The sequence below is a fragment of the Moschus berezovskii genome, chromosome 2, assembly GCF_049115385.1.
Source record: "Moschus berezovskii isolate FMDL1 chromosome 2, NW_MosBer_1.0, whole genome shotgun sequence".
Classification (NCBI taxonomy): domain Eukaryota; kingdom Metazoa; phylum Chordata; class Mammalia; order Artiodactyla; family Moschidae; genus Moschus; species Moschus berezovskii.
This window is the reverse complement of record NC_142461.1, coordinates 104,716,930-104,744,552: the sequence shown is the minus strand read 5'-3', so window position 1 is coordinate 104,744,552 and position 27,623 is coordinate 104,716,930. Positions and strand designations below refer to the sequence as shown.

General features: G+C 37.0%; 1 protein-coding gene across 4 annotated transcripts in view; it reads left to right on the top strand.

The window, feature by feature from the left end:
- Positions 1-27,623, top strand: part of KCNH7 (potassium voltage-gated channel subfamily H member 7) — a 551,616-nt gene that overhangs the window by 400,322 nt on the left and 123,671 nt on the right. For 2 of the 4 annotated variants that reach the window (XM_088829779.1, XM_088829780.1), the window contains exons 4-6: positions 5,612-6,040; positions 10,090-10,110; positions 21,395-21,609. In XM_088829779.1, the coding sequence (XP_088685905.1) occupies positions 5,612-6,040; positions 10,090-10,110; positions 21,395-21,609 (665 nt within the window). Of the gene's footprint in view, positions 1-5,611; positions 6,041-10,089; positions 10,111-10,510; positions 10,535-21,394; positions 21,610-27,623 lie in introns of all 4 variants that reach the window. The other 2 variants (XM_088829777.1, XM_088829781.1) reach the window with 2 other exon arrangements.

The following is a 27,623-nucleotide window of genomic DNA, read 5'->3' as shown; positions in this document are numbered from 1 at the left end:
AGCTGCTGTTTTATTTTTATTTTAACACCCTGATTTCCTATTTGACCCTGAGCCAAGTGTTTAACATTTTTTCATACATAGATTGAAGTCATAATTATAGACTGACACTGGGAATATCTGTATTTTCTTGGTTGAGATGTAAACAGCTCTTATTTAAGTATAACGCAGGGTGTATGAAGATGCAGCTTACAAATTTATATTCAGTCGTTTCATAGACGGTACATGTCCTGAGAAAGACATTGTCATGATAGTTAATTATAAGTTCATGCATAGTAGAAATATCTCTCTCAAGTGAAAAATGATGCCTTTAAACAAAATTATGTTTATGTCAGTAGTTTATCAATACATATAATTGTTTAGGGAATGTGTTAAAGGATGTATAACCACCCCCCCAATTCTATTGTTATTATTTCAGACTTATTGTATGTTTTAGTAGATAGTAAGCTAAATAGTATCTCTTTTAGTTATTCAAGTTAGAAAGCAAATATATTAAAATATGGAGGCAACTTACAAGGCTGTCTTTCAGTGTTAAGAATCATAAGATTATACTTATCTATGTTTTATATTTGATGCCTGAAAGTGCTAGCATTGACCAAAATTCTCAATGTTTATTCTTTCCGGATGAACTGAGGTTAGACAACTAAATCTGTAATGCAATATAACATGGTCATATTAACCTAGTGATGCAGAAAAGACCATCTGTACCACCTTGGATATGACTAAATGTAGGAGCAATCTAAATGCCTTGTGCAGTCATTAATTTAAGAAAGGCAGGGAATTGTTTTTAAATGTGGAGGATAATGTAATGGATGAAAAATGAATAAAAGTAGGCACTGACCTCAGTGCATTGTAATAAGCTTGCAGAATTGATTTGTAAACTGCTTTATAAGTCAATTCCAAGTGCATTAAAAACTAATCAAATGACTTTGATGCAGTTCACTGATTTTTAACTTGGCAATTTACTTGAGCATATAAAAGTTGTTAGTAGAATTATATAAGAATGCTTGCAAAATAGATACTGTGATGTACTGTTATTTAATCATATATGCACACAGTGGTTACTGTCACCTACTAATAAATCCAGAGCTTAATGTTGAATGGACCTGGAATTTGTGCACTGTGTCCTGTCTTTTATCAGAAAGATAACTTCTATTTCAATTATATTTACCACTGTTAACTACTAGCACACAAAACCTAACAGTAAGAATTTAGCCTGCTTAATTCTAAAATTTTCTGTTATCGGTATTTTACATAAAATTCACTAGATGATGAGGAATTTGAAAACACTTCTGTGTATGTGCTAGAATCAGAATGATAGGAATTAATAACCTCTGGAAAAAAGGTGACAATTAAGAGCATGTATTATATTAGGCATATGCTGCTGCTGCTGCTAAGTCACTTCAGTCGTGTCCGACTCTGTGTGACCCCATAGAGGCCCTGGGAAGCCCACCAGGCTGCCCCTTCCCTGGGATTCTCCAGGCAAGAACACTGGAGTGGGTTGCCATTTCCTTCTCCAATTAGGCATATAGGGCATGGTATAAACTTCACCATTTTCTCATCTATTGGATTCTACTTAGTTATTTTGGTAAATATGAGTATATAAAGTTCCAGGAGGCTGTGTGTATATGCTAAGTTGCTTGAGTTGTTTCTGACTCTTTTCAATGCTATGGACCATAGCAGGCTCTTCTGTCCATGGGATTCTCCAGCCAAGAATACTGGAGTAGGTTGCCATGCCCTCCTCCAGGGGATCTTCCCAACTCAGGGACTGAACCTGCTTCTCATGTCTCCTGCATTGGCAGGCAGGTTCTTTACCATTAGCACCACCTGGGAAGTCTACTAGGAGGCAAAGATGGTCTAAATAAGTTGGTCAGTGCAATTGAAAGTGAAAGTGAAGTCGCTCAGTCGTGTCCGACCCTTAGTGACCCCACGGACTGCAGCCTACCAGGCTCCTCCATCCATGGGATTTTCTAGGCAAGAGTACTGGAGTGGTTTGCCATTGCCTTCTCCGAGAGCAATTGAACATCTCAGTTTTTCCACAGTCAAAACTGAAGCACATTATCAGTTTAGGATCTGCTAGTGAAAATTCATTTACCATGCTCAAGCATTCTGTTAAAACTGGGATTTGGTGAGCAAAGTAGACAGAGGCCCTGCCTACAGTCCACTAGGGGAGAGAAATGTTAATCAAAAATCAGTAAGTGTACAACTATGAGCTGCTGTGAAAATTACAAAGGTGATACTAATAGTTCTGAAGGAAAGAAGAGCTTCCCATAGGAAATGACTTTGGAGTTAAAATCTGAAGGATGTTATTATAGATTATGTATAACTGAATCATTCAGCTGTACACCTGAAACTGCTGCTGCTGCTGCTAAGTCGCTTCAGTTGCTTCTGACTCTGTGCGACCCCATAGACGGCAGCCCAGCAAGCTCCTCCGTCCCTGGGATTCTCCAGGCAAGAACACTGGAGTGGGTTGCCATTTCCTTCTCCAGTGCATGAAGGTGAAAAGTGAATGTGAAGTCACTCCGACTCTTCGCGTCCCCTTGAACTGCAGCCTACCAGGCTCCTCAGTCAGGGGATTTTCCAGGCAAGAGTACTGGAGTGGGGTGCCATTGCCTTCTCCACACCTGAGACTAACACAACATTATTAATCAAAAAACCTGCCTGCCAGTACAGGAGACATAAGAGACAAGTATTTGATTCCTGGGTCGGGAAGATCCTCCAGAGGCGGGCATGGAAACCACTCCAGTATTCTTGCCTGGAGAATCCCAGGGACAGAGGAGCCTGGCAGGCTACAGTCCACAGGGTTACACAGAGTCCAGACACAACTGAAGTGACTTAGCACACACACACATGCATACTCCAGTATAAAATATTTTAAGAAGAAAGAAGTGCAACAGATTTCCATAAAGAGAAAATCCTAAAGGATGTACTAAGTAAGAAGAGTGAAAATTATCAAGCACAAGGAAGCCCTGAATCTAAAAGAAGCGTCAACCTCTGGAAGAATTATAAAGTTCACATAGCTGGATCCTAGAAAGGAAGGAGGAAAAATTAAGCTTCAGATAGTAGAGTTAGTATTATCTTCATGCCCAAAGCAAGAACTTACTGGGAGCAATAAAAGGTTAAGCAACAGTCTATGTGGTCAAAAGTTGTTGTTGCTGTTTTTAATAATTTTTAAAAGATAGACAATATGATGCAAATAGGGAATATGATATGTATCTTATTGCGAGAAATCGGGTGAACCGTGATTATCTCCACAGAGTGAGAGCAGTGGAGATAAGAAGTAAAAACATTAAAAAGATATTCAAGAGGTAAAATGAACACAGCAGATTAATTGGATATGAAGGATGGTTAAGACAGAATAGTAACGACTAGAGTAGCACTCATCTCAGGCTTATACAACTAGATGGACTGTGATGACACTCACTGAAAAAATAAGCGTTGGACTTGGAGGATAGTTCATGAGATCAGATTTGTTACAGGATTTTGAGGTGTCTTGAAGACTTCTAAGTGAAGATGCTGATGAGGCTATTAAAAACGCAGCTTTGGAAGTAAGAGAATAAGTCTAGGCTTGAGTTATAGATTTATGAGTATTTGAGCTAAAGATGGAATTGACAATGTATACATAGATAAGACCATCCACTGGAAGAGTATACTTAAATATAATGCAGAAAAGTTCATCAGTTTTGAGTGTTCTTCCATGTTTTAAAATGATTCTCAATACATTGAGGAAAAGTTCATAGTAAATATATTAAAGATAATGGTGCCCATGACACTTAAAGAACTTAAGGAGGGATTTCTGTGGTGTCAAGTGTTTAAGACTCTGAGCTTCCACTGCAGGAGGGCGTGAGTTTAATTCCTAGCTGGGGAACTAAGAATCCACATGTTACGTGGCATGGCCAAAAGATAGAAAGAAAAAAAAAAGAAGAATATAAGGAGGTAGAAAATACCATAGCCCAGATAATCCAATAGGCTGACTCAAAACCCAACATATGCTTGTAAAGCCATGGAATGGTGTGGACTTAGGCTACTGGACCGACAACAGAAAACAGAATCTGCGTTGTCTTGTAGGCAATACTTAGAAAATCTTTGAATTATATAGTTTTGTTTGGTTGCTTTCTCTTATCCTTTTATTTTTTTCTAGGAGTATAAAATTTACCTTTTTACTATTTTAACTTATTAAAGAATGCATGCTCAATGAAACAAACATTAGAAATATATAAAGAAGAATGCAATACATTTCCCACACTTCCAAACCCATTGACCCAATCAACATTAAAACTGTGGATTATATTTTTCCACATCTTTTTCTACTGCCGTATGACTTCTATGGGCAAATACAAGGTTATATTATTCTTAATGAAATAATATCACCATAAACACATTAAACTGAAACTTCCCTTTTTATGTAAAGCTATATTTGAGTAACTATCTAATCAAAGCATATACATATTCTTGTTTTTAAAGAACATCATAAGATTCCAAAGTTTTAAAATGCCATAGTTTATTCCACTATTTTCCTTCTAATGGATAATATGATGGTATCTTGTTTTGATGCATTTATAATATCCTCTAAAAGGGATTTCTGAGCCAAATTAAAAGTGTCTATGAAAATTGTATTTTTTTTCACTTTCATAGACATTGTACGATGACTTTCCAAAGAATTTGTACCAGTTTGCTATTCCACTAGCAAAGCATCAGAATGCTTGTCAGCTTTCTCTGCCAGCACTAGATGTTATGTTTCTTGTTTTCATTTACTACAAGTTGAAGCATGGAAAATACTATCTTGTTTTAATTTGCATGTTTTACTACCAGTAAGTTTAAATGTTTATTAGCTAATATATTTAATTTTTAATATTTTAATGTTTATATTTATTTGCCCTTCTAAGCATCAACTATTATGAGGTACATATAACTTTCCATGCCATATTCTTAGATATTGGAACAAAAACTAATCAAATCAAAGCAATTCTTATGTTTACAACCCACTCTGAAACCAAATGTTTTTCGGGAATTCCAAGCAGAATGAGGACTGTTTCATACACAGTTGATCCCACTTTTCACATTAACACTAGACTAACAATATCATCCAATGTAAATCTTTTAGAATATGTCAGGTCAACTCCTTACTCCAACCTCGTTCCCTTTCCTCCACTTCCAATACTATAGCATCCTCCCCTCCATTGCCCTCCCACACACATGCACTATAATCTTTCCTGTATCTGGCCCTTTTACACATGGTATCCCATCCCTTCTTTTTCTTTCTAAACTGTACTCCAATTTAGGTTTCCCTTTAAGAAAATGGATGTATAGTGAATATATTTTGTAATTTATTTTAAAAAAATCATCCAAATAATACTTTTGTATCACTGGAGTATATCTAACCATCAGAAACATGGTAAAATCATTTCACTATTTTCTTACAACCTATATGATAATTCATATTGGTCCTAGAGACGTTTTCTACCATAAGCCACATTCCAACTGTAAATGACTTAAGTATTTGTTAATAACTTTTTACATGGTAGTTAAATATGTGTCAATAATGTTTATTTGTTTGTTTGAAGGGATATATACTTTGTCGTGTAATAATGCTCTTTCCTATCTCCATTTGTAGGGAAACTTTTTGGGTTCAAATTCCCTGGTCTGAGAGTTCTCACTTACAGAAAGCAGTCCTTACCACAAGAAGACCCTGATGTGGTAGTGATTGAGTCATCTAAACACAGCGATGATTCTGTAGCCATGAAGCACTTAAAGTCTCCTACAAAAGAAAGCTGCAGCCCCTCAGAAGCGGATGATACAAAAGCCTTGATACAGCCCAGCAAATGTTCCCCCTTGGTGAATATCTCTGGACCCCTTGACCATTCCTCCCCCAAAAGGCAATGGGACCGACTCTACCCTGACATGCTGCAGTCAAGCTCCCAGCTGACTCATTCCAGATCAAAGGAAAGCATTTGTAGTATACGGAGGGCTTCCTCGGTTCATGATATAGAAGGATTCAATGTCCATCCCAAGAACATATTTAGAGACCGACACGCCAGTGAAGGTATGTTAGTAATTTTTTTAATATGGAAACTTATATTAAGGGGTAAGGAAAGGTAATTTCTGTATTGTGTTTAATTTCAACATTAATCCTTAGACTTGTGAAAAAGAAATGTGAGTAGAATCTATTAAAAATATCAGTTCTACAGAATTGTTACTGATTTCCTCCTTGAATCCTAGTGACCTTTTTTTTTTTTTCCTGGCTTCTTTATCTGAGATAGAATGATAACTATTATTTGCTTGTTTATGGAGTATTAAATAACTAATGCTTAACATAAGATCTGTTTAGGTGATAACACTATCATCTCAAACATAATGCATGGCCTGTGCATGTGTTGGAAAAAATTTCCAGACATGAGGCAAAATGAGAGGAGAATAAAGTTTATTAGAGTGGAAGACACTATAGAACAGTGGGCTGGCTCAAGGGAAGGACAAACCCTTTCACAGCTGGGCAGCTGATTTTTGTAGTCTCAAGACAGAGAAAGTTTCTACTGGAATGGTGGCATTAGGTGATTGGCCAGGATGATATAAGGCGGATAATAGGTTGGGTACTTTACCTAATTTGGAATCAGAGAACTGGCTGGTTTCGATCCAGAGACTCATGGCAACAGTTGCAGAGATTTTTAACCTCTGACTTTGGTGCAAGGGCGCCACACGTGTGACCTTGGTATAGAGCTCCACAGTGCCCATTGCATGGACGCATTAGTCTCACTTCTACAGATTTGGGCTCCGGAGAGGCCCACTGTCCTCTCTGTAGCATTTATTCCTGTGAGCGCCTGTCATCATCCATGACATAAATCTGATCATGGGGCTCCTTAGTGTAGGGTACTAGACACTCATCCAGCTGTCCATAGTTTTTTCAAGCTTCATTTCTAGCCCCTGCAAGATTTCCTCCCCTTCTGTATACTCAATTCTAAACCTGCACAAAAATAATCACCTTTTCCCAAAAATATCTCATGCATTTTCTTCCTTCATTGCTTTGTTCTGCTGGGAATACTCATACACACTTTGTCCCTCCTCACACTACAACTCATAGCCAGAAGGACCCATTTCTCCTCTCCAAACCAGAATTACATGGTTTCATACCTAAGTGTGTAAAACAGTGTTTAACATATATGTTAGCGTTCCTTATTATTATTTATTATTCTACATTTATTCCACATTTTATGTCTTTCAATGCTATTAGATATACACACAAATAATGATGTTGTTGAGAGCTTCTCTAGTGCTGGAATTCTAGCATGGTTGGCTCCATGGCTTTGGTTTCAAGCACAGTCACCTATTTCGTGGCAAGAACTCAGTAAGCATTGATGTGACTTTAAGAGCATCGTGCTCATGAATTTTGTTACAGAACCATACACATCAGGCAATAATGAGTTATCTATTCATTAGTACTCTGCAATTTAAACAAAAATCATAGGATTGAATCATGTGCAGGATCTCTATTTAAAGAGTGCAGTGAAGTAGAGAAGACAGAAGAGGTGAAAGAAAATGAATTAACAAGAAAAAATTCAAAGAGAGATAAATCAGTATCACAGAAACAGAAAGAACAGTTTTCTGTAAGATGGGTTTGGTATGGTAAAAGAGCAATTAGCACATCTATTTTATTCTCTAGTCCAAAGACAGTCAAAAGGCAAAAGGAAAATAAAGTCAAGAACAATTTTCAAACCGGATCATTGTCTAAAACTCTGTGTCATCTAGTCACATCATGCTCACTATCTCCTGACTAAAAGAAACTTGTGAAATTTAGTCTTTAAGCAATGGATTCTATAGCTGAACGACAGTAAATCCAATATAGTAATTCAAATGGCCAGCGTATATTTTAGTTAGTCAGTCCACTTAGTGTAGTCTTCTTTAGCAAACATACTGACTTTTCAGAGACTGGCCTTATTGCCTAGAACCTGAGTTACAGTGCAATAAGATTCAGAAACAATATTAAGTGATGCATATTCAGTGCATGGTACAGACAACCTGTGTTTTGACAGCGGTACTAAGTTAGATCAGATTTCATGATTTAACTTTATTGTTTTCAATTTTATGTAGTCTCCATTTAGCACACAGTTACTGATGCAATTATGGGAAAAGGATGTGTTAGTATTTTGGGGTACAGGTTCTATTTATGGACAAGGATGGACAATTCAGAAGGCATTTTGTACTTCACCGTTAGAGCAATTTTAAATACAAAATCTCTAATTAGTATAGAAGAAACTAAAGTTCCTAAAGCTGTTTAATTTAATATGCTTTAGAAACTGAGGCACTGATAGGGAAGATGGAAAGCTTTTAAAACTGATTTTAATTTGATGACTCTGTATAATTGTTTAATGGTTTCAATTGTTGTCTCTTCACTCAAGAAGAAAATTCCCTCCTATATAGGTTATTTTATAGAACTTGAAATAATTTGCAAATATATCAGTGCATATTATCCTACATTATCTTCTCACCCAATCTACATTACCAAATACCTTAGAACCATAGTTCTGAAACCATTTGTGGTGAAGGACCAGAAGTTTTTATTTTTGTTTTCCTATCTACCACATACCAACCAATATATTTGTAAATATAGTAATAATGTGCTATATGGAAATGAAATTTTGAAAAACAGACATAAAAATATAAGCTCCAATTCTTGTATTATTAAATTAAACAGATGTAAACTTATTCTGTCAAACTGCTACAAGACTCTAAATGCCTACTCTGATTTCTGCACTTATACTGTCATGGAGGAATAACAAGCTCCAGCGCAAAGTGCACATGCTTTGTCTCAGGAAGTCAGTGCAGCATTAACTGTATAATATCACTTTGGGGCAGTTGTCTTTGGAACTTCCAGTTCTTTACTTGTAATTTCCAGGTTGGTGAATAGAGTTATACCGTTTAACTACTTGCTCACAAGCAGTTATTACCTTCCTAACTTGATCCCAGCTTCTGATGGAGATAATTAATTCCTTGTAATCAAAGTCTCTTCCATTAGCCCTATTTGCTTCTTATAGTCCCTCAAAGAGGGCAGACCACTGACATATAAGGTCACTATTTTATTTGTGCATCTCTGTGTGAGATAATGTCCATGACAGCAATTCAGTATAACGCACTATTGAAATTGCTTCAGTTGTTGAATTTGAAACAATTGTGGTATATCCCAAGATTTTAAATATGAATAGCATTAACATATGTGTTGACAACATATTTTTCAAATCTTAGTTATATTTGAAAGTTTCTAACATGATGTCATTAACATTAAGCTTGTTTCAAAACTAGTAATGAATATTTTGTTAGTAGCAATACGTAACAGTGTCAGATTGCTAATCTCAAAATAAATCTGAAAACACTTCATTTTGAAATTTGAAAACAAGCCCATTATAATATAAACAAATTTCCTAAAAATTCTAGGTATTACATTGAGTGTATTGTGGACAGCATAACTTTTTAAATCTGACATTACCTTTAAACAGTCGAAGCTTTCACTGATTTCTTATAATTATTTTTGCCTAAGAATGGCTCTTAGAGTGCTGCTTCATATTTTCAAAATATGCATTGAAGAGCATTTGTGAGATGGATTGTTCATAAAATTGTGATTAATAATTCAAGTTGGTTTATTAAACCATTGTCTTAGAACCATTTTTTATTAACACACTAGTTTAGTTTATAATGAAAAACATTACTTAACATACAAAATGCTGTGTAGCTCTTTGTAAGTGGTGGCTGAAGCTACACTAAAATTGACTTCTGACAATGTTGAAAGTTTTTATCCCAACTCTAGGCATATAGATATGGCTTTCTCCAAATAGTCATAATTATAATATCTGGATCTTGGAATCCATTGAAATTAAGTGAGATTGATGTTTCATATATTTGAACACAGATGCTTATGATGGCAGATATTATTTTTAGCATATGCATCTTACTTGGTTGAAGAATACAGAATGTTAATTTCAAAGATACATTTTCAATCATTGCATCCTATTTTCTCTGATTGTTGTTACAGAGGTTATTCAGTGCATATAACATAATTTTAGTCTTCATATTTCTCTCTTTTTTTTCCTTACGTGCTCAAAACAGACAATGGTCGCAATGTTAAAGGTAATGTATGAACTCAAGTTTCATCATCTGATGCTTAAATTGCCCCTTACTCGGCATGTTAACTTGCCTGCTGTATGCCCTGTTCAATGCAACATCATGCTGCCCTTAGTGAGTCCAGGTGCCTGGTGGAGACATCATGGCTTGATTTTGGTGGAGATGTTGTTACTTTCTCAACTGTGTTACCAAAATGATTAAGAACTCCTTTTTCCTGCAAGGAGTATAAGGCTAGGTTGACAATGAAGACTTCCTAAATATTTGAATAATTTGGAAAGAAGCAAATATTAAGCTAAATATATTTCAGCCAAAAAAATCTTTTTTGAGTACCAGATTAAATAAAATAAACAAAGTGCTACATGACAGCATCACTTCACTTGTTCCTCTTTTGTTTCCTTAAAACTAGTTTCACGTTCCTGGATGGCAGGGGGTATGGTTTTAAGCTTACTGTAGTAGTAAACTGTATATGCATGATAGTCATTTCCTATTTTTCTATACAACATTTCAATCATTTTTAATTGTGTCCTATATAAGTCTGAAATCACTAGCATGACCTAAAGCTAATGTAAGTTTAACTGGGCAATACCTCTGAATAAACCTGGATCTGACTAAAAATAGAAAATTCACTTCAGTTTTTCTACTCTATTGTACTAGATGCAAAAACCACACAATATAAAAATCATATTATTCTCACCCAATGGAAACCTTTTGGAACTTGGTCCTGTAGCATACGCTGTGCATGCTGCTGCGGGTGTCCATATGGTGACAACTGCTCATTTGTGCATGTGTGTTGCATGGACACGTCTCCATCAGTGGCCGTCGTTACTTAGAGTTCACTGTTTTGGCCTCTTCCATATGTCACTCTACTCGGATCACTGTGAAGTTTTGTATATTGATTTCTCAAATGCTTCCCTAACTAATTCAGAGCTGGTGATGATTATGAATTAAGAGCACTAGAAACTAAAGGTGTTTGCTCAGCAGCATCCCAGGTCATTTGAAAATAAGAGAAATCATGGCAGCTTCTCTCCATCCTAACTTCATTTTCTAAGTATTTCAAAAAGGGTCTGTGCAGGTGACCTCCAGTTACAGGATAGAATTTCATATACATGATTATTTTATCCTTGGCCTTTCCACTGAGATTTCTAAAAGGGAGCAAATTAGTGTCAGCTGTGGGTAATGATTTGAGTTGCTATAATTCAGAACATAACCTCAAAAAACAGAACACAGACAGCTCATGACAACTGGCCTGTGTGAAACATGACTAGCTTTAACATTTAACAATTAGCAATAAATTATTAGACATTAATTTTCCAGTGATCCTTAAATGCAGTGAGAAACAAATATAATTTTCCTCAGTAAACAGGAAATTGAGCTTACTAAGCTTCAGACTAGTAGTTCACATAGTTTTCATGTCATTCAAGCTACATTAATTCATATTTTTCCTTATAGATTAAGCCATTCAATCTCCAACCCATTCCTTCAGTCCTCCATTTTTTAATAGCAATAGTCTTTGAATAAAAACGAATCATAAAAGTCAGAATTTGGGATTAGGAAACTCTAATCCACTCTAGAAAGTTTTCACATATTAATATTTATAAAGTTAAAAGATAAAACATGAGCAATTTAATAAAAATTTAGTGTAATCGTGCCCTCCAGTGTTTTTATTATTTGTTCAGGCTCCGATTTTGAAAACTATTTAAAAATATTTAAGTGCCTGGCTCTTTGAGATTTTCACAGAGTAATTAATATGCTAATTAGCCACAGGACAATGCATAAAAACTGTGCTTTTTAAAATTTTGGGGTCCTTGTTACTAAACCATATTTAAGTGAAAATTTTGAAAAATAAAAAAATTCTATACATCTTTGTATGCAAATACATATAGTTTTTTTCAATATTGACATAACCAAAAATAATTTAACAAACCAAAATAAATGATTTAGAAATGTGCTTGGAAAGCCTTCAAGATCATCTAGTTTATTCACCTTAGGCAAGAATATTGGTGAAATCTCTTGCACAGGTGGTAGAAGCATCTTTATCTCTAGAGGATCCCATTCTTTAATTTTCTTGGAAAATCTATTTTTCCTACCTGTACAAAAGCTAATTTAAATACTTCTTGCTGGATTGTAATTGTTTTCCCTTCATCTGTCCTGAGTGGACTGAGATACTAGCTGGTTACTTCTATTCTTTATGTAACATCACAGTGTAAAAACAGCAAATTGGTACTCAAATCATTTCTGCTAAAATGGAATAATTTTTATTTTACCTTTTCTCTTAGGATCAATTTTGTTTTCATTTAATAAATTCTCATAACACTCTGACTCTGAAATAAGACTTCAGAGTGTACAAAAGTATAACCCATTATCAAAGAGTGAAAAAGCTGATTCAAATAAATTGCACATCCTGCTTATATGTATGTGTGAATGTGTACATCATATATTTAAGCAATTTTTCTAATATATGAAAGATGAACTCAATTCTAGTGGTTATTCTGTTCATTCTACTTCCCAAGTAATCATAAAAATTAACCACACTTGTACCACTTAGTAAGTCATTTTAAACAGTTTACCTCTCTATAGCTTCCACCTCTTCATTATCCCAAGTAACTCTATACTCCACTGACAATGCTATGTTCAATTTCCAAGACATCTATGAATCTGGCATATGAGTTCTTTCACCTCCCCTCTAGTCACAAAAGCTATCAGATACACAAAGGAAATCAACTGATCTAATATGACTTTTATCTCATATGCTACATTGGCTGTTATCAAGTGTTTGTGATCTTACAAGAATTTGCAAATTGATTTTCAATCATGACAGTTTTCTTCTGCAAAGTATATGTCATGCACAGAAACAAACAATATGCATATTGATTACAAATAATTTGGTGGTTAATTCTGATATATTTTTAATGTCAAACTGGTTATCTTAGGCTTATTGACAGTAGTCTTTTACAAAATCCAATTACTAAACACTACATTTGCATTTTCTTTAATGTTAAGCCACTTCAGCAATTTAGGTTTTATTAAACTTTAGCCAAATAAACTCATGCTGTAAGAAATATTGTATAAAGATGATTTGAAAACACCCTTAATCTTTTTGGTTTCCTTTTCTGTATCCCTTTGGCTCTCAAGAGCAATAATCTTTTTTTTTAATAGCATTATTTTTAAAAAAGTTTATCAGAAATCCAGCAGCATCTTGAGGACAATATATTCTCCTTTAGCATCTTGTGTGCATATGTGTGCTAGTTGCTTAGTGGGGTTGTTTAATCCAGTCAACCCCATGGACTGTAGCCCAACAGGCTCCTCTGTCTGTGGAATTCTCCAGGCAAGAACACTGGAGTGAGTTGTCATTTTCTTCTCCATTAGCATCTTGTAACTCATGATAAATTCAAATAACCTCATCATAAAAATTTTAAATACCTTTAATCTAAAATTCTTCCCAGATGTTGCTTTAGCCTGTAGCTTGATCTTTAAATGCAGGGTACTTCTTTGTAGCTGGAACCTAGCTTATTTTATATGTAATCAGCCACTTATGATATATTTGAGCTTGATCCAACTGTTTAGTCTTTTTCCCGAAATCAGATTGATTATATTCTTTGCAGCCAAAGATGGAGAAGCTGTATACAGTTGGCAAAAAAAAGACCAGGAGCTGACTTTGGCTCAGATCATGAACTCCTTATTGCGAAATTCAGACTTAAACTGAAGAAAGTAGGGAAAAACACTAGACCATTCAGATATGACCTCAATCAAATCCCTTATGATTATACAGTGGAAGTGAGAAATAGATTTAAGGGACTAGATCTGATAGATAGAGTGCCTGATGAACTCTGGACGGAGGTTCGTGACATTGTACAGGAGACAGGGACCAAGACCATCCCCATGGAAAAGAAATGCAAAAAAGCAAAATGGCTGTCTGAAGAGGCCTTACAAAGAGCTGTGAAAAGAAGAGAAGCGAAAAGCAAAGGAGAAAAGGAAAGATATAAGCATCTGAATGCAGAGTTCCAAAGAATAGCAAGGAGAGATAAGAAAGCCTTCCTCAACGATCAATGCAAAGAAATAGAGGAAAACAATAGAATAGGAAAAACAAGAGATCTCTTCAAGAAAATTAGAGATTCCAAGGGAACATTTCATGCAAAGATGGGCTCGATAAAGGACAGATATGGTATGGACCTAACAGAAGCAGAAGATATTAAGAAGAGGTGGCAGGAATACACAGAAGAACTGTACAAAAAAGATCTTCATGACCAAGATAATCATGATAACATGATCACTGACCTAGAGCCAGACATCTTGGAATGTGAAGTCAAGATGTCTGGCTTGAATGTGGGCCTTAGAAAGCATCACTACGAACAAAACTAGTGGAGGTGATAGAATTCCAGTTGAGCTATTTCAGATCCTAAAAGATGATGCTGTGAAAGTGCTGCACTTAATATGCCAGCAAATTTGGAAAACTCAGCAGTGGCCACAGGACTGGAAAAGGTCAGTCTTCATTCCAATCCCAAAGAAAGGGAATGTCAAAGAATGCTCAAACTACCGCACAATTGCACTCATCTCACACGCTAGTAAAGTCATGCTCAAAATTCTCCAAGCCAGGCTTCAGCAATATGTGAACCGTGAATTCCCAGATGTTCAAGCAGGTTTTAGAAAAGGCAGAGGCACCAGAGATCAAATTGCCAACATTCGCTGGATCATGGAGAAAGCAAGAGAGTTCCAGAAAAACATCTATTTCTGCTTCATTGACTGTGCCAAAGCCCTTTCCACAATAAACTGTGGAAAATTCTGAAAGAGATGGGCATACCAGACCAACTGACCTGCCTCTTGAGAAACCTGTATGCAGGTCAGGAAGCAACAGTTAGAACTGGACATGGAACAACAGACTGGTTCCAAATAGGAAAAGGATTACGTGAAGGTTGTATATTGTCACCCTGCTTATTTAACTTCTTTGCAGAGTACATCATGAGGAACGCTGGGCTGGAAGAAGCACAAGCTGGAATCAAGATTGCAGGGAGAAATATCAATAACCTCAGATATGCAGATGACACCACCTTTATGGCAGAAAGTGAAGAGGAACTCAAAAGCCTCTTGATGAAAGTGAAAGAGGAGAGGGAAAAGGTTGGCTTGAAGCTCAACATTCAGAAAACTAAGATCATGGCATCTGGTCCCATCACTTCATGGGAAATAGATGGGGAAACAGTGTCAGACTTTATTTTTTGGGGCTCCAAAATCACTGCGGATGCTGATTGAGGCCATGAAATTAAAAGACGCTTACTCCTTGGAAGGAAAGTTATGACTAACCTAGATAATATATTAAAAAGCAGAGACATTACTTTGCCAACAAAGGTCTATCTAGTCAAGGCTATGGTTTTTCCCGTGGTCATGTATGGATGTGAGAGTTGGACTGTGAAGAAAGCTGATCACCAAAGAATTGATGCTTTTGAACTGTGGTGCTGGAGAAGACTCTTGAGCCTGCAAGGAGATCCAACCAGTCCATTCTAAAGGAGATCGATCCTGGGTATTCATTGGAAGGACTGATGCTAAAGCTGAAACTCCAATACTTTGGCCACCTCATGCAAAGAGTTGACTCACTGGAAAGACTGACGCTGGGAAGGATTGGGGGCAGGAGGAGAAGGGGACGACAGAAAATGAGATGGCTGGATGGCATCACCGACTCAATGGATATGAGTTTGAGTGAACTCTGGGAGTTGGTGATGGACAGGGAAGCCTGGAGTGCTGTGATTCATGGGGTCGCAGAGAGTCAGACACGACTGAGCGACTGAACTGAACCAAACTGAATGATCCAATGGATGTCGGCAATTTTATCTCAGGTTCCTCTGCCTTTTCTAAGTCCAGCTTGTACATTTGGAGTTCTTGGTTCATGGATTTTGAACATTACCTTGCTAGCTTGTGAATGAGGGCAATTGTGTTGGAACATTCTTTAGCATTGCCCTTCTTTGGGATTGGAATGAAAACTGACATTTTCCAGTCCTGTGGCCACTGCCAATTTTTCCAAATTTGCTGGCATATTGAGTGAAGCATTTTAACAGCATCATCTTTTAGGATTTGAAGTAGCTGAGCTGGAATTCCTAAGGCCCACTTGACTTCACATTCCAGGATGTCTGGCTCTAGGTGAGTTTAGTCTTCATTGTCTCCTGTTTTCCATATCCTAGTAGATTATTAGAAAATTTAGTCTGTTCATCCATTTTGAAAATGTTTCTCTAAAAATTGTCATGTCCTTCTAAATACTTTAGAGCTTTGTTATTTTCTATTGAATCTAGTGTGTGCATATTCAGTCACTCAGTGGTGTCTGACTCTTTGCAACCCCATGGACTATACCCCTCCAGGCTCCTCTATCCATGAGATTTCCCAGGCAAGAATACTGGAATGGGTTGCCATTTCCTTCTCCAGGGAATCTTCCTGACCCAGGGATCCAACCAGTATCTCCTGGGTCTCCTACATTGGCAGGCAGATTCTTTACCATGAGCCACCCTGGAATCCCCATTGCATCTACTGTTTCCCTTTATTTCTGCCCATCTATTTTCTTTAAATCCATTTACTTTGTTTTACAGGTTATTCTCCTTTCTTTAGTTAGCATTTTAGATGGCATCTGTTTATGATCACTCTAAGGGAGGCTTCCTTTCACCTTTAAATCCTCAACCAAGGCCTCTCTTAATATAGACCTAGGAGGTAGGAAGCCCTGCATTCTAATTTCTGGTGCTTGATTCTTATTCCCTTTTGGCCTCCTATTGTGTGTGCTTAGGCTTACAATTAGTAAAAACAAGGATATTACTAATACCTTCCTTAATTAAAGTGTAAGAAGTTATTTTCATTTGAATTTAGACATATTTCAGAGAAACCTAAACTAACACTGATAATCATTGCAGACACTAACAGACTGCTGCATATAAACACCTGTTTCAAAAGCAGTGGAGAAGAGCATAATGATCTTTGTTATACAAGATGAAATAGATTTTGAATCTAAACATGCATGAATTATTTTTTAAGTAATGTATTCTAAGTTCTGCTGAAGTCTTTAAATGTATAAATTTAAAAGGAAACCTAGCATTAAAAAAAGAATAGATTAACAGTTTAGAAATGTTTTCTGTTAGAAAGTAAGAGAAGATGAAATACAGATTGCAATGAACTTGTAATAGTCTGAGGCCAAACCTTAGTGTGATGTGTATTGGCCAGTGGTTTCTTAGCCCTATCAGACTAATGTCCTCTTGTTTCAACTTCCTGTTATGCTCACTTGACTATCCTAAAATGATATTCAGAGATGAATAACCTATTTCTAAAAGGCCAACATAATTTCTTAATTATACCGGAGGAATAAAAGGAAAGCAGCTTATTAATGTTCAAATATAGCTACCCTAGAAGAGATAATATGAAATACGAAAAAATATTTGGTTTTAATAACATCAAAGGCATGATAAAACATTCCGTATAAGTATTGGCTAAAATGATAGAGCAGGAGTGTGAAGGGATAACAGTTAAAACCACTATTGGAATAAATAGTGACAGATTGGACTTATTTATATATAAATTTTTAAATAGTGAATAATAAAAATTAAATTATAAATAAAGCCAAAATCAACTGGGGAGAAATTGAGGAAGTGCAATATCCTCACAAATTAATTGGCCCTTGCTTTTCAGTGTAGTGTCAAAATGATTCCCTGTGGGATAATGCACAGTAATAATGCATTGCACAGGAGAAAGACATCCTACTACTCATAAGGACATGTATATATCCTCCAATACTTAAGAAAGACCTTGCAGACTATTCACTTTCATAAGCAGTAAGAACCAGAAGATGGATTAGAAGAAGAAATGGCAATCAAAACATTTGTAGAACACAGACATTAAAAACAAACTAGTGGCTACCAGTAGGGAGAAGGAAGGAAGGGGGCTGACATAGGGGTATGAAACTAAGAGATGCAAACTACTCTGTATGAAATAAATAAGCAAGAATATATTGTACAGCAAAGGGGAATAAAGTGATTATTTGCAGTATGAAATATAATTTATAAAAATATTGAATCACTATGTCGTATACCTGAAGCTAATCTATTATTGTGAATCAACAATACTACCATAAAGAAAAGACCTCATGGAGGTATTGTGATAAATCTCTAGGGAGTTATCAAATCATTCCAAGGGTTTATTTTTTACCTAAAAACTAATATATAATTATTTTTGTTATATCATACATTATTTTACATATATAGGAAATCAATAATATAAAATATTTTAGAAGAAATTTAATCAATAATTTTAAGTGTGATTCCTATAATTATCTGTAAACTTAATAATATTGGATTCCAACAGTGTTTTAAAAAATACTCAGATATCTTTATTTACATGTCTGCATGTCACAGCTACAAACACAGCCTGTAACCTGAAGTCTGAAATTTTGTATTGGTGACTTAAATAACATAAGTAGTGTAGCTCCCAGTGATTAGGTTTTCCAAAATGGTGAACAACTTTTGGTAAAGTTTTGGATAAAAGAAAAAAAAAACTGTAAAAATATTCATTCTACATGGCAGTTGTAGCTCTGAAAGGTTCATTGTATTAATATATTAAAATATGTAAAACAGGTTCAAGGCTCAGATCATTATAAATAGGCTTTTCACCTACTCATTGAATGCCCATTGAGTCATCGGGGTCAATTTTTCAAGGTGAGAGAATAAACACCTCCCATCTCTGTAACAAAAACACCCCCACAGATGCCTCGATGGTGAAGTACTGTCACCGTTGATAATATTTGCTTATCTGTGCAGCACATTCACTGGAGATCATTTGAAGTGGCCTCAAACACAAGCAAAGTACATGTAACAGTACCTTTCTGTGTTAACAACATTACATATGATTCATATTTCTAGGCCAATTTTCTGCTACAAAATTCCAACATATAGAAGGATAATAGAGAAAGATGATTGAAAGGTGGGGCTAAGGTTTTGAAATACAGTTTAACTATACGCTTGAGCTCAATGTTCTACAATCTCACGTGTGCAATTAAGTTACCTAAACAGTGAAAATATGATATCAGAGTTGGGAAAAAGGCAATATCTAAGAAATCTGAAGTCTTAGAATATTTTTCAAAATTTATATATTAAGCTATAGGTCTGGAATGTAGCCATAGAATGATGCAAAAAAAGGAAACACTATCTAGCATATATTACAATAACAAATTAGTGGTGTGTATAGGAGGGTTTTACAATGGGGTTTCCCAGAGACCTATCTGAAGGAAAGATCAATCTAACTTTGGGCTCTTATATCTTTTCTTGTCATAGAAATAGAAAAGAGAATGAGAATCTATATTCAAATGAGAAATACTTGGAAATATATGCCCAGAGAGCACAATGACATTTTTAATTTGGATAGACTTGGTCATCGTCATGGGTAAAACTCATGGAATGAATAGACATGCACCTCAAAGAATACTTTCTTTCCTACATAAATAAAAAAAAAATCTCTTAAAATCATTTCAATATTTTATAATAACCAAATATAAACTTTTATAAATGAATGCAGTGTGATTTTTTTTTCTCTAAGATGAATATGAACTAAATAATGGGTATTGTTTTTTCCCGGATTATTTTTTACCTAAGTTGATTAATTGTTGTGGTCCAAAATACACAATCCATAAATTTAATTTTCAATTAAAAAATTAAATTTGGTGCATAAAGCACATTTTGATCTCCAAAATGTACTAGTTTCATACTGAACAGGGGAAACAACAGCATAAGGCAAAATGTGTTAACAAGTTCATTTATGCAGTTTGTATGTTTCAAGCACTCTCGAGGCAGAAGGTTAATGTCTGTATAGCATTCTTCCTAATGATAATCTTCAAGAGCTACATAATTTTATAAGTAATATCATCAATTTTATAAGAAACTTTTTGGAGTTTTTTTTTTGGGGGGGGGCTCTCCATAAACAACAGACAATAGTAGTAGTGTGTTTGTCGCTCAGTCATGTCCGACTCTGTGATCCCATGAACTGCAGCCCACCAGGTTCCTCTGCCCATGGAATTTTCCAGGCAAGAATATTGGAGTGGGTTGCCATTCCCTTCTCCAGATCTTCCCAACCCAGAAATCAAACCCAGGTCTCCTGTATTGAAGGCAGATTCTTTATTGTCTGAGCCACTAGGGAAGCTAGCAGACAATAGGTTCATCTCAGAAGAAGATGTAGCTGGTCAGTGTACTTATCCTCAGTGAAGGGGTCCAGAATCCTGACACTGTGCCAAATTGTAAGAAAGGAATGTGAGAAGTGACCAGAGTTGGTCAAAGAGCTCAAACGTCCAAGAATAAGTTCTGGGTATCTAATACACAGCATGGTGTTTTTAAAAAAGTAACTACTACCAACCCCAAACCCACCCACTGACGGTCAGTTTAGTTGTACGTTATGTTTGCCAAAGCACTCTTCTGCTGTGTCTTTTTCCCTCAAACAGTGGCCAACATGAATTCTAAATAAAAGGGAAAAAATGAAAAGAAAGGAAAGATTTAAAAATCCCACATAGGATCCAAATTATTGAATTCAGTCCATGCAACACATCATGCTTATGCTCAGTTGCTAAGTCATGTCCAACTCTTTGTGACCCCATGGACTGGGGCCCACCAGGTTCCTCGGTCGATGGAATTTTCCAGGCAAGAATACTGGAGTGGGTTGCCATTTCCTTCTCTTGAAACCCCTTACGTGCACACAGATGACATTTGTCCTTCTCAGTGTAACCTGAAATTCCTCTGTCTGGACTTGACACTTCTAGAATCTCTGTGAAGTATCTTATACAGGTAATAGAAGCATATGAAGAATGCAAGTGGCTTGTCACTTGTTATGGCAAAGTGGGGAGTAATACAAATAAAAGCAGGTTAGACACTATTCAGAAATGTCATGGCCAACATGATTTTAACCTTCCTTGATTAATTCATAAATTATAAAAGTCCTTCCTTGAATAATTGTTAAGTTATAAAAAAAAGTTCTTAAGAAACTTTGAATATAGAGTTTAGACAGTAATAGGGAGTAGAGTTCTTTCTTCTATTCCAGCCTCTAATGAAAGAAGCCCTTTAAGAGCTAAAGCTGCCATCTGCTCCCTGAGTGCACACCTAGGGCATGATCTTATCCTTGGATATTCACATGCCGCTCCATATGGTGGATGGTGAGCAGGTATCAACCAGCTGCATTTAGTCCCATCTGAATAAGGGTCACAATGGTCATGAATTACTAATAGGTCATTCGAGACCATCTCTTTCTTAATTATTCCTGATATTGCTTTTACAAATACTTTCCAATTTTTTAGGGCCTTTTAATCATATCAAGTCAAGCCTCCTGGGATCCACGTCGGATTCAAACCTCAACAAATACAGCACCATTAACAAGATTCCACAGCTCACTCTGAATTTTTCAGATGTCAAAGCTGAAAAAAAGAATGCATCCCCTCCTTCTTCAGATAAAACCATTATTGCGCCCAAAGTTAAAGATCGAACACACAATGTGACAGAGAAAGTTACCCAGGTAGGACGTTATTTTGCTCTCAATTTTCACTGTTTTTAAGGTTATTTTCTGAGGTAAGCCATTTATTTGCACTCCAATTTATCTTCAGATGTTGGGTGACCCTCTAATGTAACAAATAAAACTGTAGACTCTAATTTTGTCTATTACAAGACTAAGCAAAAATGGGCTGGCTTGGTTTATTTGTTCCCTTTGTTGCAGAGGTGATTAAGCAACTATTCATCACAGTTAGGCATTTATTGTTTTGCTACGAATCCTTGCATTAGTAAAGCATGGTATTTTAATATAATGGATATGTCTATTGAAGGTTTAGGTGACTAATTGGGATTTACTCTTAACTGTGGCCCTCTCTTTTGCACTTAACACTGCTAAGTAGAGTGAGGTATAAGTCATTGGACTTGGGGGAAGAACTGTCTGGGTTGAAGAAAAGTCAGAGTAAAACAATATGTTTCTCAGGAACAGTATTTTGTTTTTAAATAAATATTGCACATCTAACTAGGGTAAAAAAAAGTACTGTCTAGCAAGATTCCTGAGGTAAAGAATAGAGAAAAATGATTTGTACTTCTTATATCAAAATACCAACCTAAGCAGTACCCAGCTTTTGCTTACAATGCACTTACATTATTGGGAATTCATGACTCTAAAATTTGTCAAGTAAACAATTTTTTTAAAATAAACAATTTAACCTAGTATATTTGCTTAGCAAGTCATTTTATAAACTGTCACAATATAAAGAGAAACTTGACCCTAATATCTATCTCAATCATTGACGATCCTATATTAACGAAGGTTTTGTAATTGTAATTACTAAAACAGTATAGTAGTTTGTACATACCATCTTATGTGTGAGCTGAAACAGCCATCTAAAGGCCATGAGTTGGTTGTAAATAGGCCTGAGAGTCTCTGTTTATTTGAGATGAGAGATTGTACATGCCATACTCAGATACATATTTTGATATTTATGTAGTAATGAGGCTTTCTACACTTGGTGTTTTGTTTTTCTTAACTTATTCTTAGTAAATTGGGCTTAACAGTGGTAAATGAATGTATGTGTGTGTGCTTAGTTGCTCAATCATGTCTGACTCTTAGTGACACCGTGGACTGTAGCCTGCCAGGCTCTTCTGTCCACAGGATTATCTAGGCAAGAATACCAGAGTGGGTAGCCATTTCCTTCTCCAGGGTATCTTCCCGACTCAGGGATCGAACCCAGTTCTCCTACATTGCAGGTGGATTCTTTACCATCTGAGCTACCAGGCAAGGCCAGTATGTGAATAGCCTACTATACTCATGTTGTATTGGCACCATTTTAGTAGCTTTGAATTTTACTTGCAGTTGTTTTTACCTTAAAAAGTATCCTATTTGTAGACCATAGTCATTATATGGATATATAGGAAGTAAGAGATTTTAGAGATTGCACGGAAGTCTGGTTGCAGTTCTTACCGTCGGGGTCTTGCCAATAGCAGAGATGAGTGAAGTAGTCATGATAGCAGAGCAGGTGTGGTGGGGGCTACAGTGCCATCAGAGCGGATGGCTGCCACTCAGCTCCAGCCCACTGTGGTCATGAAGGAAGGATTAACCCATGTTTTCAAATCTTCCAATTGTAAAAAGAATCTGGAAATCCAGTTTTGAAAATAAACTGTTTATTACTAAAAGTTAGCAAGCTAGTTCACAATGCTTCTGCAGACCAAACAAAACACACCTTAAGGCCTGTGGGCAGACAAGTCTGATCTTTGCAAAGTGTTCATGAGCTTGGTTCACTACAGGGCCCGCCCTGTCCTTTCATGTTCAGCAGGTCCACTGTGCCAGGAGGAGATGACATACCCATGACTCAGAGGTGCCACCCGTACTGGGCGCTTTCTGAGCCTAGTGAGAGAGGAAACATATACAAATGGCCCCAGTGAAATCAAGGTGATAAAGAACACAGGAGCACAGCTGGGGGAAAATAATTATACTTTAATGGAGGAACTTTCAAAGAAGAAAAACAGATGAGATGAGATACTTAAGATGAGTCTAGAAGATTACTTATCAACTGGGTGGTAAATGATGTTTAAAAGCATAACAGAGTCCCATGCACTTGTGCTTTAATTCTGACTGAGTCATTTATTGTGTGACAAGAGCCATTTGTTGTGTGACATTGAGGAAAGTTTTAGTTATGACACAAATTATTTCTCAGTGTTGATATAAGAATTATGTAGAATGATATGCGAAAAGTGTTCATCAAGGTGCTATGTAGATGACAAGCAACATCAGCCATTATTCTGTTTATCAGTGTTCTTATATGACTTCCCTTGCCCTCATCACCATCATTGTAGGATAATCCACACCTTGCCAGGACCTAGTCAAACACCTGGCAGAGTAGAGTTTATGAAATGTTGAAGGAAGGCAGGAAGGCAAGAGAAGCTGGCCAAGCAAATGAGGCAAGAGATGAGATTCCCAGATGGAGAAAAAACAAGAACAAAGTTGCAGAGGTAGAAAAGTCTGAGCATCTTCCAAGAGAGAATAGGTTGGGCCAGGAAGATACATGGCTGAGCAGGGGCTTATTACAGGTCAGGAGCTGCTAGAACTTTCCCCTCTAGCTGGTTCTTCATTAACTTTGTCACAAAAAATTGGATCTGGGATTGAGTAAAATGCAATCAGTTCAGTTCAGTCGCTCAGTCGTGTCCGACACTCCGCGACCCCATGAATCACAGCACACCAGGCCTCCCTGTCCATCACCAACTCCCGGAGTTCACTCAAACTCATGTCCACAGAGTCGGTGATGGCATCCAGCCATCTCATTCTCGGTCGTCCCCTTCTCCTCCCGCCCCCAACCTTTCCCAGCATCAGAGTCTTTTCCAGTGAGTCAACTCGTCGCATGAGGTGGCCAAAGTATTGCAGTTTCAGCCTTAGCATCAGTCCCTCCAATGAACATCCAGGATTGATCTCCTTTAGAATGGACTGGTTGGATCTCCTTGCAGTATAAGGGACTCTCAAGAGTCTTCTCCAACACCACAGTTCAAAAGCATCGATTCTTCAGCAATCAGCTTTCTTCACAGTCCAACTCTCACATCCATACATGACCACGGGAAAAACCATTGCCTTGACTAGACGGACCTTTGTTGGCAAAGTAATGTCTCTGCTTTTCAATATACTATCAAGGTTGGTCATAACTTTCCTTCCAAGGAGTAAGCGTCTTTTAATTTCATGGCTGCAATCAGCATCTGCAGTGATTTTGGAGCCCAAAAAAATAAAGTCTGACACTGTCTCCACTGTTTTTCCATCTATTTCCCATGAAGTGATGGGACCAGATGCCATGATCTTTGTTTTCTGAATGTTGAGCTTCAAGCCAACCTTTTCACTCTCCTCTTTCACTTTCATCAAGAGGCTTTTGAGTTCCTCTTCACTTTCTGCCATAAGGGTAGTGTCATCTGCATATCTGAGGTTATTGATATTTCTCCCAGCAATCTTGATTCCAGCTTGTGCTTCTTCCAGCCCAGCATTCCTCATGATGTACTCTGCATATAGATTAAATAAGCAAGGTGACAATATACAACCTTGACGTACACCTTTTCCTATTTGGAACCAGTCTGTTCCATGTACAGTTCTAACTGTTGCTTCCTGACCTGCATACAGGTTTCTCAAGAGGCAGGTCAGGTGGTCTGGGATTCCCATCTCTTTCAGAATGTTCCACAGTTTATTGTGATCCACACAGTCAAAGGCTTTGGCATAGTCAATGAAGCAGAAATAGATGCACTGGTCATAGCAAACACCCTCTTCCAACAACACAAGAGAAGACTCTACACATGGACATCACCAGATGGTCAACACCGAAATCAGATTGATTATATTCTTTGCAACCAAAGATGGAGAAGCTGTATACAGTTAGTGAAAACAAGACCAGGAGCTGACTGTGGCTCAGATCATGAACTCCTTATTGCGAAATTCAGACTTAAACTGAAGAAAGTAGGGAAAAACACTAGACCATTCAGATATGACCTCAATCAAATCCCTTATGATTATACAGTGGAAGTGAGAAATAGATTTAAGGGACTAGATCTGATTGATAGAGTGCCTGATGAACTCTGGACGGAGGTTCGTGACATTGTACAGGAGACAGGGACCAAGACCATCCCCATGGAAAAGAAATGCAAAAGAGCGAAATGGCTGTCTGAGGAGGCCTTACAAATAGCTGTGAAAAGAAGAGAGGAGAAAAGGAAAGATATAAGCATCTGAATGCAGAGTTCCAAAGAATAGCAAGGAGAGATAAGAAAGCCTTCCTCAGTGATCAATGCAAAGAAATAGAGGAAAACAACAGAATAGGAAAAACAAGAGACCTCTTCAAGAAAATTAGAGATTCCAAGGGAAAATTTCATGCAAAGATTGTCTCGATAAAGGACAGAAATGGTATGGACCTAACAGAAGCAGAAGATACTAAGAAGAGGTGGCAGGAATACACAGAAGAACTGTACAAAAAAGATCTTCACAACCAAGATAGTCACGATAACGTGATCACTGACCTAGAGCCAGACATCTTGGAATGTGAAGTCAAGTGGGCCTTAGAAAGCATCTACTAACAAAGCTAGTGGTGGTGATGGAATTCCAGTTGAGCTATTTCAAGTCTTGAAAGATGATGCTGTGAAAGTGCTGCACTCAATATGCCAGCAAATTTGGAAAACTCAGCAGTGGCCACAGGACTGGAAGAGGTCAGTCTTCATTCCAATCCCAAAGAAAGGCAATACCAAAGAATGCTCAAACTACCGCACAATTGCACTCATCTCACACGCTAGTAAAGTCATGCTCAAAATTCTCCAAGCCAGGCTTCAGCAGTATGTAAAATGCAATAGCTGCTATCAAAAGGTTGGCATTCTTTTAAGGTCTCATGTTTCTCTTTAAAATTCCCACAACTCTTATATTTAAATCTGTACCATTATAATATTTGTTTTAACATTTTAAAAAGATGTTTTAAACTACTTACCACTGAAGGATTCAGGCTCACAAGGCCCCATAGTTTTCCAACAGCTTCTCATACTTCTCATCCAAATCATCATGGTGTGCCCATCCCCACAGTTTCCAAAATATCCCAGTTGGAGAAGCAAGCAAAAACCTTTCTAAGATGCTGGGAAGCTAGAATTGGATTTTGTTTTATAAAGGATCACTTTATTTTTACCAATGTAAATACAGTGATAGGAAGGACATTCTGGAGACAGAACATTTAGGTAGCTGTGAATCTAGCCAGAAATGATGAGAAACTGGACAACAGTTGAGACTGGAAACTGGTACCCCCTTTTGCTCTCAGCAGCAAACCTTCCAGTTGTGCAGCATGTCAGACCAAATAAATGTGTGTGCATGCTCAGTCGTTTCCAATTCTTTGCGACCCTGTTGACTATAGCCCATCAGGCTCCTCTGTCCTTGGGATTTTCCAGGCAAGAATACTAACAAGGTGGAGATCAAATATTGAGATATTCCTCCTGTAAACATAGCCTCTGAGCGGGGGGAAAAAAAACAAAAAGCACTTCAAGCAGAGACACCCTGTAATTGTTTCTCACTAGGTGTCATGAAGTTTCCTGATCATAGTTATCACTGGAATGCCCATATTCACAAAATGTAGTATCACTTGTCCCCACGTATCTAGAAATGACTTGATAGCAACTCAAAGACTTCGCTTTTCTCTTTGTTATGACTGTGTGAAAGTCCTCTTTGTCAACATGCCTGCCTGCATGACAAGTCTCTCAGCCCTGTCCGACTGTTTGCAACACTTTGGAATGTAGAATATCAAGATATTCTCATCCTATTTGCTGTAGGCAGCCAGCAGTGTTTTCTTTATCTAAAGTTCTTATTTGTTTTATTCTTTTAATAAATTTGTATGGCAATCCTCTTTTCAAAAGATACCAGAGTTTTGTTCATCAGCCATTCAGTAGTGAGTTTTAAACACTCCCCTGAGCATAAACAATAGGGTAGGTATTAAAAAAAGGCATAAGTGAAAGGAAAAATTCATCTCTGCTCATGTTATGCTCTCTCGCCATTTGGCTCTTATCTCC